Source organism: Myxine glutinosa, chromosome 14, assembly GCF_964187855.1.
Source record: "Myxine glutinosa chromosome 14, kmMyxGlut1.1, whole genome shotgun sequence".
Lineage (NCBI taxonomy): Eukaryota > Metazoa > Chordata > Myxini > Myxiniformes > Myxinidae > Myxine > Myxine glutinosa.
The window spans coordinates 78,024,484-78,036,749 of NC_136274.1; the positions used below are offsets into that span (position 1 = coordinate 78,024,484).

General features: G+C 41.5%; 1 protein-coding gene across 1 annotated transcript in view; it reads left to right on the top strand.

The window, feature by feature from the left end:
* The window catches only part of BICDL1 (BICD family like cargo adaptor 1), a 61,717-nt gene that overhangs the window by 36,490 nt on the left and 12,961 nt on the right, over positions 1-12,266 (top strand). The window contains exon 3 of the mRNA XM_068136202.2: positions 8,649-8,765. Within this exon, the coding sequence (XP_067992303.2) occupies positions 8,649-8,765 (117 nt within the window). The remainder of the gene's footprint in view (positions 1-8,648; positions 8,766-12,266) is intronic.

Below are 12,266 nucleotides of genomic sequence, written 5' to 3' on the forward strand. Positions count from 1 at the left end.
ACCGCTGTTTCTCGACAACCACGGGTCCGATATACTTGAAACTTGCCAGGTATATTGCTGGGGACCCGAGGATGTGCCTTTTCAAGGTTTCATATTAATCGGACAAGTAGTTAGCGAGCTATGTCCAAAAAACGATTCAACCAATCAGAGAGCAGCGAGCTATCACGTGTGCCGAACGTGGCGAACAGACTCTGCCTCGGACGGCACATTTGAGAGCGTATTCATTTATTTCACGTTGGCAAACTATGTTGCCGCTATGTTGGCGTTAAACGATGTTTTAAAACTAATTAAAACTAATTTGCGATTCTTTCGCTTTCCTGCGCGTTTGTGCATGCTATGGCGATTTCTTTACCAAACTCCGCAAGCCGTTCGCTTGGGACCAAACCATTTCATGTAAATAGAGGGGGGGGATTGTCACCGTACTCGCAAGCCGTTCGCTTTGGACCAAACCATTTCATGTAAATAGAGGGGGGGGATATAATTTTAGATATAGATATAGTACGGGCATGCCCTAGTATTCTTAATGCAGTGTAGTAAATTTAAGCACTGTTTTGGCCACTTGTGGGGGGGTCTGTGTTAACGGAACGCTCTGTCGCACACTGTTTGATGCAAGACCAAAGTTGTAATTGGCTGATTGTGACTTTGATGTCTTTGAAACGTTAATTCCACCCAACCTGAAAGCACTTGGCATGACTTGGTATTGGAAATTCTGCTTTAGATATGACCTGTTAAAATAAATAAATAAGTGAAGCCTGCAAATGCAGGCAGACATGTCTGTCTTGTGATAGACCATCTGGCTTTAACTATGAGGGATAGACACTTCTTCTTTCACACAGCACATGTCTGCGGGTAGCATAATTTCCTGGGGGCTGGCGATGCTGCTGATCGGAGGCGAGTGGGCATAAATGTAGGCTATGTTGCCAGCTTTGTGGTAGACATGTTTTCCATGATCAACTAGCATTTGCCGTCGGTGCGTGTTGCTGCTCAACACCCATGATGACCGGTATTGGGTCTGGAAAAATAAGATATAGTTTGCTTACAACCACAAACTTCACCACTCACCCTCCTCCTCCTCCTCCTCCCACCCTAAAACATATCTAGAGTGGGAAACAAAAAACTTTAAATTTGAATGGTGAGGATATTGGCTTCAGGCTTTGGCCTTTGGAGTCGACTTGCTTTGGGGCTTTTAACATTTCTGTCACATTTGATTCTCTGAAAGAGGACCTGTTGCTATATGTGGTGGCATAGCATTGGGAGTGGATTGCGCACAACCGAACGACATTCAAAACAGTGTTGCACCATAAAGTTATTATTTTTTAATAATTATTTTTGAGTAAATTATCTGTAATGCTAAAATCTTAATGGTTTTCACCGAGAGAGAAAATGATATAATTTGCCAGTGAGGCTGTAAATGTTGGGAGTGGCCGTTTGGCCTGTAAATAGCCTTGTATTTATGGCCTTGGAGCCAACGAGTGACTGACCCGTTGCTACTTTCAGAGGACTTCCTGGGATGTTGTGCGTTTGACCCTGGCTGCTGTAGTACTACTTATTTAGTTATTTTTCTTTCCAGAGGCGAAAGCCCACGAGATGGCTGGCGTGAGACTTAAATGGAAATAGGTCAGAGTGTTGAGGTCGGCCTTGGTTTTTTTTTTTTTGGTTTTTTTTTTCTGGTTATCTTTGGCTTTTGCAGCATTGAGGGAGGCAAAACCACCATAGTGGCAAATACTGGCAAATCCTTGCTTTCCTTACCTCTCGTTACAGTAACAATCAAACTTTTTTTTTTTTTGGTTATCTTTGGCTTTTGCAGGTGTTGGTGTTGGGCTAGCGGCTAGGGTGCCGGCTTAGGATCCTAGGATCCTGGGTTCGAATCCCGGTCGATCGTTGAATTAACGCCAGGGCGGTTGACTCAGCCTGTCATCCTTCCGAGGTCGGCTAATTGAGTACCAGTTCACTGGTAATTCCCTGTTTGTCATTAAAGGCGGCAAAAAGGGTTGGCGTCAGGAAGGGCATCCGGCCGTAAAACATTGCTTCAAAAAGGGGACCGAAAAACAACAACAACCACAGTTCCCGAAAAAGGCCAACCCCCGCTTGCGGGGAAACATGGCCTCTAAAGGTGGTTTTTTTTTTGGTTTTTTTTGGCTTTTGCAGCATTCAGAGGCAAAACCACCATCCTGGCAAATCCTTGCTTTCCTTACCTCTCGTTACAGTAACTATCAAAGTTATTATTATATATATATTTTTGGTTATCTTTGGCTTTTGCAGCATTGAGAGAGGCAAATCCTTGCTTTCCTTACCTCTCGTTACAGTAACTATCAAAGTTATTATTATTATTTTTTTTTTTTGGTTATCTTTGGCTTTTGCAGCATTCAGAGGCAAAACCACCATCCTGGCAAATCCTTGCTTTCCTTACCTCTCGTTACAGTAACTATCAAAGTTATTATTATTATTATTTTTTTTTTGGTTATCTTTGGCTTTTGCAGCATTCAGAGGCAAAACCACCATACTGGCAAATCCTTGCTTTCCTTACCTCTCATTACAGTAACTATCAAAGTTATTATTATATATATTTTTTTGGTTATCTTTGGCTTTTGCAGCATTGAGAGAGGCAAAACCACCATACTGGCAAATCCTTGCTTTCCTTACCTCTCATTACAGTAACTATCAAAGTTATTATTATTATTATTTTTTTGGTTATCTTTGGCTTTTGCAGCATTGAGAGAGGCAAAACCACCATCCTGGCAAATCCTTGCTTTCCTTACCTCTCGTTACAGTAACTATCAAAGTTATTATTATTATTATTATTTTTTGGTTATCTTTGGCTTTTGCAGCATTGAGAGAGGCAAAACCACCATACTGGCAAATCCTTGCTTTCCTTACCTCTCGTTACAGTAACTATCAAAGTTATTATTATTATTATTTTTTTGGTTATCTTTGGCTTTTGCAGCATTGAGAGAGAGGCAAAACCACCATACTGGCAAATCCTTGCTTTCCTTACCTCTCATTACAGTAACTATCAAAGTTATTATTATTTTTTTTTTTTTGGGTTATCTTTGGCTTTTGCAGCATTGAGAGAGGCAAAACCACCATACTGGCAAATCCTTGCTTTCCTTACCTCTCGTTACAGTAACTATCAAAGTTATTATTATTTTTTTTTTTTTGGGGTTATCTTTGGCTTTTGCAGCATTCAGAGGCAAAACCACCATACTGGCAAATCCTTGCTTTCCTTACCTCTCGTTACAGTAACTATCAAAGTTATTATTATTATTTTTTTTGGTTATCTTTGGCTTTTGCAGCATTGAGAGAGGCAAAACCACCATACTGGCAAATCCTTGCTTTCCTTACCTCTCGTTACAGTAACTATCAAAGTTATTATTATTATTATTTTTTTCGGTTATCTTTGGCTTTTGCAGCATTGAGAGAGGCAAAACCACCATACTGGCAAATCCTTGCTTTCCTTACCTCTCGTTACAGTAACTATCAGTTATTATTATTATTATTTTTTTCGGTTATCTTTGGCTTTTGCAGCATTGAGAGAGGCAAAACCACCATCCTGGCAAATCCTTGCTTTCCTTACCTCTCGTTACAGTAACTATCAAAGTTATTATTATTATTATGTTTTTGGTTATCTTTGGCTTTTGCAGCATTGAGAGAGGCAAAACCACCATCCTGGCAAATCCTTGCTTTCCTTACCTCTCGTTACAGTAACTATCAGTTATTATTATTATTATTTTTTTCGGTTATCTTTGGCTTTTGCAGCATTGAGAGAGGCAAAACCACCATACTGGCAAATCCTTGCTTTCCTTACCTCTCGTTACAGTAACTATCAGTTATTATTATTATTATTTTTTTCGGTTATCTTTGGCTTTTGCAGCATTGAGAGAGGCAAAACCACCATCCTGGCAAATCCTTGCTTTCCTTACCTCTCGTTACAGTAACTATCAAAGTTATTATTATTATTATTTTTTTGGTTATCTTTGGCTTTTGCAGCATTGAGAGAGGCAAAACCACCATACTGGCAAATCCTTGCTTTCCTTACCTCTCGTTACAGTAACAATCAAACTTTTTTTTTTTTTGGTTATCTTTGGCTTTTGCAGCATTCAGAGGCAAAACCACCATCCTGGCAAATCCTTGCTTTCCTTACCTCTCGTTACAGTAACAATCAAACTTTTTTTTTTTTTGGTTATCTTTGGCTTTTGCAGCATTCAGAGGCAAAACCACCATACTGGCAAATCCTTGCTTTCCTTACCTCTCGTTACAGTAACTATCAAAGTTATTATTTTTTTTATTTTTTTTGGTTATCTTTGGCTTTTGCAGCATTGAGAGAGGCAAAACCACCATACTGGCAAATCCTTGCTTTCCTTACCTCTCATTACAGTAACTATCAAAGTTATTATTTTTTTTATTTTTTTTGGTTATCTTTGGCTTTTGCAGCATTGAGAGAGGCAAAACCACCATACTGGCAAATCCTTGCTTTCCTTACCTCTCATTACAGTAACTATCAAAGTTATTATTATATATATATTTTTGGTTATCTTTGGCTTTTGCAGCATTGAGAGAGGCAAAACCACCATACTGGCAAATCCTTGCTTTCCTTACCTCTCATTACAGTAACTATCAAAGTTATTATTATTATTATTTTTTTGGTTATCTTTGGCTTTTGCAGCATTCAGAGGCAAAACCACCATCCTGGCAAATCCTTGCTTTCCTTACCTCTCGTTACAGTAACTATCAAAGTTATTATTATTTTTATTTTTTTGGTTATCTTTGGCTTTTGCAGCATTGAGAGAGGCAAAACCACCATCCTGGCAAATCCTTGCTTTCCTTACCTCTCGTTACAGTAACAATCAAACTTTTTTTTTTTTTGGTTATCTTTGGCTTTTGCAGCATTCAGAGGCAAAACCACCATCCTGGCAAATCCTTGCTTTCCTTACCTCTCGTTACAGTAACTATCAAAGTTATTATTATATATATATTTTTGGTTATCTTTGGCTTTTGCAGCATTGAGAGAGGCAAAACCACCATACTGGCAAATCCTTGCTTTCCTTACCTCTCGTTACAGTAACTATCAAAGTTATTATTATTATTATTTTTTTTGGTTTTCTTTGGCTTTTGCAGCATTGAGAGAGGCAAAACCACCATACTGGCAAATCCTTGCTTTCCTTACCTCTCGTTACAGTAACTATCAAAGTTATTATTATTATTATTTTTTTTGGTTTTCTTTGGCTTTTGCAGCATTGAGAGAGGCAAAACCACCATACTGGCAAATCCTTGCTTTCCTTACCTCTCATTACAGTAACTATCAAAGTTATTATTATTATTATTTTTTTGGTTATCTTTGGCTTTTGCAGCATTCAGAGGCAAAACCACCATACTGGCAAATCCTTGCTTTCCTTACCTCTCATTACAGTAACTATCAAAGTTATTATTATTATTATTTTTTTGGTTATCTTTGGCTTTTGCAGCATTCAGAGGCAAAACCACCATACTGGCAAATCCTTGCTTTCCTTACCTCTCGTTACAGTAACTATCAAAGTTATTATTATTATTATTTTTTTGGTTATCTTTGGCTTTTGCAGCATTGAGAGAGGCAAAACCACCATACTGGCAAATCCTTGCTTTCCTTACCTCTCATTACAGTAACTATCAAAGTTATTATTATTATTATTTTTTTGGTTATCTTTGGCTTTTGCAGCATTCAGAGGCAAAACCACCATACTGGCAAATCCTTGCTTTCCTTACCTCTCATTACAGTAACTATCAAAGTTATTATTATATATATATTTTTGGTTATCTTTGGCTTTTGCAGCATTCAGAGGCAAAACCACCATACTGGCAAATCCTTGCTTTCCTTACCTCTCATTACAGTAACTATCAAAGTTATTATTATTATTATTTTTTTGGTTATCTTTGGCTTTTGCAGCATTCAGAGGCAAAACCACCATACTGGCAAATCCTTGCTTTCCTTACCTCTCATTACAGTAACTATCAAAGTTATTATTATTATTATTTTTTTTGGTTATCTTTGGCTTTTGCAGCATTGAGAGAGGCAAAACCACCATACTGGCAAATCCTTGCTTTCCTTACCTCTCATTACAGTAACTATCAAACTTTTTTTTTTTTTGTGCATTGTCCCAAGGTTATCTTGGTTTGCATTTAGCGATGAACCAGCGAATCCTGTTGGGCTGTTCTCATGACACTGGGGTTGCCATAGATTAGCGTTGGCAGCCTTATGGCGAACAATGGGAGGTGTGTCTCTTTAACGGTGCCTTGGCGTCCTGATGCGCTCGAACCACCTGTTGGGTGGGATGGCAGAGGGTTTTTATTTTTAATTTATTTTAGATATTCCTCCCTTTCTGCCATTTGTCAATAGACTGTTGTAGCATTATTTGTAATTGTGTGCATTTAAATGGCCGTTGTTAACCGAGTCAAACCAGAAGGTTCTTGCTAATACTCTAACAAATTTCAACCTAATTATGAACTAAAGGAACAACCCATTGTGGTAATCATTAAAAAGCTATATTTTTGACTTTTGAAAAGCTTAACACTGGCCTATCATCCTCGTAATAAGCGTATTCCACCGTGGGGTGTGCCATTAAAGATGCAAGTGCAATATAAAGTCCTAAAAGTACATGTGGCTCACATTTAGTTATTTTTCGATACAAATCCATCTTGCTTGTGGAGGAGTGTGGTGAGAGTTAAAGGCAATGAACTGATGGTGGGGCAACAGTTAATATGAGCGAATGGAAGAAACGCAGAAACCTGCAAGTAAAGGGGGTAGGTTAGTTAGGATTCATGGGGGTAGAAAATATTCCAGGTTGCGGTCGGGGGGTGACGAGATAGTGGTGCAGCACCTGCTGGAAGCGCTGTCCAGGGAACATGATTTTCTTGTCTTTTCAATCTTTATTTTATAATAATAATTTAATAATAGGAAAAAAAGACCAAATTTCTTACAAGGAACTTCAACAAAGTAGGAAGCCATTAGGCCTATCGAGCCTGTGCAATGTTTGCCAACCTATTGTTGTTTCTCTGTGTTCTACCCTTTATACATGCTGAGAGTCAAGAAATTAATCTGAATGTGCCATTTGTAATGTCTTTGGCATGACTCTGCCAGGGCTGGGTTCGAACCGCCAAACTCCCAGGCTCGGACCATGTTTGTGATCCTCACGTCTGTTTGTTGGCAGAATAACTGGAAAACCAGGGCAGCCAGAACCACACATTTGGCACAGATCTTCATGTTGTGAATATTGCGGATGACTTCAACCTTGAACTCACAAGCAAAAATGTAAAATTATGTTTAGTACAGGACTATATTTACTCGTGTTTGGCCATGTGACTGTATAGGTTCACGCCCTGTGGAGCAGTTTTTGCATGAAGGGGAAGCAATCACGGTGCGAGTCCGCACCTCCATCGAGCGTGTTTTAGTTATTTTTATTATTACTATTACTCGTAAACATAGGGGCAATACCCCTGGCGCTCACCTGGTAGAAGAAACGGTATACTGCACCAACCAAGGGTATTTTAAACCAATTTCAATGGTTGCTAGAAGACAGGGCAGCATGTAGAATCATACTAACATAATCATAAGACTTCAAACAAAGAAAAACGAAAATGCCTATTTTGGGGGGCAAACCTCCCGTAGACCCCAAAAGGGGCAGATTTTTTTTTAATGCCGTGAACAAACTTCGGTACATCACGGGTGGTGAAGGTTGTGGTTACGTTTCATCGAAAGTGTGTGCAGTTTCAGAGGAAAAAGCAAATTCCTGTTTTTGGGGGTCAAACGTGTATCCACTTTGACCCTGGTAAACCCCCTCAGACCCTGATTTCTTTTTTTTTCTTTTTTTTTAATGCCGTGAACAAACTTTAGTCACAACACAACTAATATCATTTGTGCCAAATTCGGTCGCAATCCCACCAGCGGTTTCGGAGAAGAAGTTTCAAGTGTTTACGGACTGACGGACAGACAACTCGCCATCGCATAAGCTCCCCGGAACTTTGTTCCAGGTGAGCTAATAAAGAAGATATAAGCACATCTGATTGGTAAGTCCAAGGCTTCAGACTGAGAAAAAGTCGTTGAGTATGTGAGGAAAATGTAATGTTAATTATTATTATTATTAATATTATTATCTTTTAATATATATATATACATTGTGGAGTTGGTGCACTTGTCTCTCAACAGTCTCCTTTTGGTTCTATACTTGGCCTAACTATGAACTATTGGATTGGTGCTTAACAGGCAGGGCATTGCATTAATTAGCGTGCTATTCCTCAGATCGACGTTGGACAATGGATTTGCTTACTAACATTACATGATGGACATTAATGATCCCAAAGTCTTTTGGTGATGCGTCGGAGAGTTATAACTGACATTGTGAGCAAATCTCTTATTCCTGTTCTGCAGTATTGTCGTACCTTAGCATTAATGCAACCAGCGGGCCGGATCCGTAACGGAATCATAGTCCAATATGCAATCGCTCACGATGATCTATCTCCGTTCATCTCCCACCACCCACCCTTCCATAGCCACCTGCAGACGTCTTCCACTCTGTTGTCAGTGAAATATTTTTCTCCTCCTATGCTTTATTGCTGTTTAACAATTTATAAATTGCAAGCTCGTCCTTACACGGAATGTATTTAATTTGCCTTTGCAGGCAAGGGAGCGAGAAACCAGACTTACCACAGAACTGGTTCGGCTAAGAAACGAGGAGCACGAATGGAGCAGAGCCACACGTCTCTATAATGTTAAAGAACAGACTCTCCAAGCTGAGGTGAGGGAGCTAACGGCTCTGAGGTCCTTCAGGATTTTTGTGTCCTTGTGCAATGAGATCATGTCCTTCAAGGCCTCATGGCAAATCCTTTGGTAGTGAGATCTCGACTGCTTTTTGTCCGTCTAAATAACGTCATTCAACCAACTTTGACAACTTGAGAAAAATACGTTGAGTTTGTGAGGAAAATGTAATGTTAATTATTATTATTATCTTTTAATATATACACATGGTCTCTGCTTGTGGAAGAGCTCAGACACAGAACAGAACAGATCAGGACACAACATAACAAAGGTAACAGCAGGAGACAGAAAAACAGACGGAGACTGGTAAACAAGGGATACAGATAACAATGAGGAGCAGAGGAGAACGCAAGGGGTGGACAAGATGGATACAAAAGCAAAATTTTGAGAGGGGTGGGAGAGGTTTAACGGGTGTAGAAAAGATCATGGCTTTGGATGGGGGATGACTTCAGAAGTTGGTGAGCAGCTGTCTTGAAGACCCGGATGGAAGAATTTGATTGAAGTATGTGTGCAAGGTGGTTCCATGGGCAGGAAAACGGAATAAAAGAGTGGAGGTGAGCAGTGGTTCTGGATTTAGGCATTTTCCCCATTAGGAGAGGGGATTGCTAGTGGACCACGTGTCCAGCAGGTACTTGTGGGAGCAAGGGGATGGCAGAAGGTGTAAGATCTGGAATGAGGCGGAAGAAGACCGAGACCAGCAACCTGTCTGCAATGATGTAGAGGTCCATAGACACTGCTTCATTACAAGAGATTCCAATGTGGGAGCAACTTGCCTTTGCCTCTTGGAAGGCAAATCCAACTGAAGGCAATCTCAGTTCCTTCCACCAAGCTCAGAACAAGTGTGTGTCTACCCTCAGGAGTGCCAGGAAGCACTATCTCTCCACACTCTAGAATGAACTCTCAAACCTGTCTCCTTCCTCCAAATCCTGGTGGCGTCTGGTCAAATCTGTTTCTGGTGTTTGTTCCCCCTCCATCCCCTCCCTTACCTCAAATGGCTACACAGTTGACACTACACGTGACAAAGCCGAATGTCTCAAGTCTGTGTTTGCCTCAAAATCTTGTGTCCCAAACGCATCTCTCTCTGTACGCACCTTGCCCAGTCGAACCCAGCTGCTCCTGGATTCTGTGTCCTTTCCTCCTGACAAGGTGAAGTTTTTGTCAAACCTCGACTGATTCTGCAACTGGACCCAGATGGCATTAGCCCACGGGTCCTAAAATCCTGCTCTGCCGCTCAATCTCACCCTCTCTCTGTTCTCTTCGCCCTCTCTTTTGCTCAAGGTCATCTGCCAGCATCTTGGAAATCAGCAAACATTACCGCTTTACACAAAAAATGTGCAAAAACAGATCCTTGCAACTTCAGACCAATCAATCTTCTCCCAATTATCAACAAAGTCATGGAATGCTTCGGATATCAAATCCTTCCTCTTCTCCAATGGCTTGATCTCTGATCATCAATTTGGATTCATACCAGGTCATTCTACTCTGGACATGCTGCTCCGCTGTCTCAACAATGGATGGAGGTCCTCAATGCCAAACAGGAAATCAGAGCTGTCTCCCTTGACATATCACGAGCCTTCGATACGGTCTGGCACCCCGATCTGCTCACCAATCTCTCCTCCTATGGTATCCATGGAAATCTCCATGCATGGCTTGCGGACTTCCTCTCTGGTCGTAGTCAACGTGTGGCCCTGAATGGATTTCTCTCATCTCCCCTTCCTGTTCAGGCTCGAGTTCCCCAAAGCAGTGTTCTGGGCCCTGTGCTTTTTCTGATCTTCATCAATGATCTCTCTGACTCTCTGGAAAATCCTCTCTATCTCTTTGCTGATGACTCTACTCTCTGCCTCTCCATTCCTCATCCCTCAGATCAGCAGTCTGCAGCCTCCTCACTCTCTGCAGACCTGGACAAAATCACAAACTGGTCAAACAAGTGGAACATGTCTTTCAATCCTGACAAATCTCACACTCTTACGATGTCTCTCCGAAAGGACCGACTGGAAAACCCTCCCATCTACTTTCTGAATAATCTTCTCCAAGAAGTTCTGTCACTCAAGCTTTTGGGTCTCACTATCGTCCATGATCTTTCCTGGCAAAACCACATTTCCGAGCTGGTCTCCAAAGCCAGTCGCCGACTGGGCATCCTCCGTCGTGTGAAGTCCTTCCTTGGCACACCTGAGCTCCTCACCACATACAAGGCTTTCATCTGCAGCTCAATGGAATACTGTTCTGCCCTCTGGGCCGGTGCTCTTGCCTCACACCCAGCTCGGCTTCACGCTGTTGAAACCAAAGCGTTCAGAATCATTGGAATCTCCCGTGATGAAGCTACCTCCGAGGGCCTTGCACTCACTCACCGCAGGCAGGTTGGTGGTCTTTCTGTCTTCTACCGACTCCTATCCGGCCTTGCTTCCCCAGCTCTATCTGTGCTCTGTCCCCCAAATATTCCTACAGGTCTCAAGATCTGCCAGCAACCCTCTTATGGTTAAACTGCCAAAATCAAGATTCTCTGCTCACCTTCACTCTTTCATGCCTCTTTTCTCCCGCCTCTGGAACAAACTCCCTCACTCACTTCAATCCCACTCCTCCCTCCAGGTCTTTAAAACAGCTGTTCACCACCATCTCTTATCTTCCCCCATCCAAAACCTTGATCTTTTCTACCCCCGCTAATTCACCTCAGATCCACTTCTTTTGTGGAAGTCCTTGCAGTGTCGATGTGTTTTTTTACCTCTCCCACCCCTCCCTTCCCATGCCTCATCTCCCCAAGCCCCCTCCCTCCCACAGATCTCCTGATGTCCCTGCTCTCAAATGTTGTGTTTGTGTGCTTCCCCCTCTCTCCCCATATTGCCTACAGCTCCCCTTATTATATGTTTTAGGTGTCTGTTTGACTTTTTGTGCGATTAATGTTAGCTCTTTCATGAGCCTCGATCTTGTATACAAATTTTTTTTTATCTTGAAAGCCTTGGTTTCCATGGCATCAAGATGAGCAAGATGTGAGTCGGGGAAGCCAGCCCAGAGGGGAGAGCAGCACTCCAAGCTGTGGATGAAAACCTTGTTGGTGTATAGGAGCTCAGGTGTGCCAAGGAAGGACTTGGCACGATGGTGTCTGACTCAGGAGGCCAACTTTGAAATATGGCTGACCCAGGAGAGATCATGGCTGAGAGAGACCCAATAGTTTAAGTGATTGAACTTCTTCTGAAGTGTCTTTATTTAATAGTACAAACTATGATGCAATGAATATGTTTCTTGATATGTGTTACATCATTAGTCTGGCCATGTATGACCTGCAATGAATGTTGATAGATATGGTCTCGGTAACATTTACGTAATCGTACATCAAGGGTCTAGCGGTAGTATTGGCTTAAACTTGGCCTTCCCGTGGCTTGGTTCAGAACGATTATTATTTCCTATTCGGCCTGTGGCTGCTGGTTGCATCATTGCTGAAATCGCGGCTGTGCCGCTGATGCAGTGCCTCCTTTTTCTTGTAAGC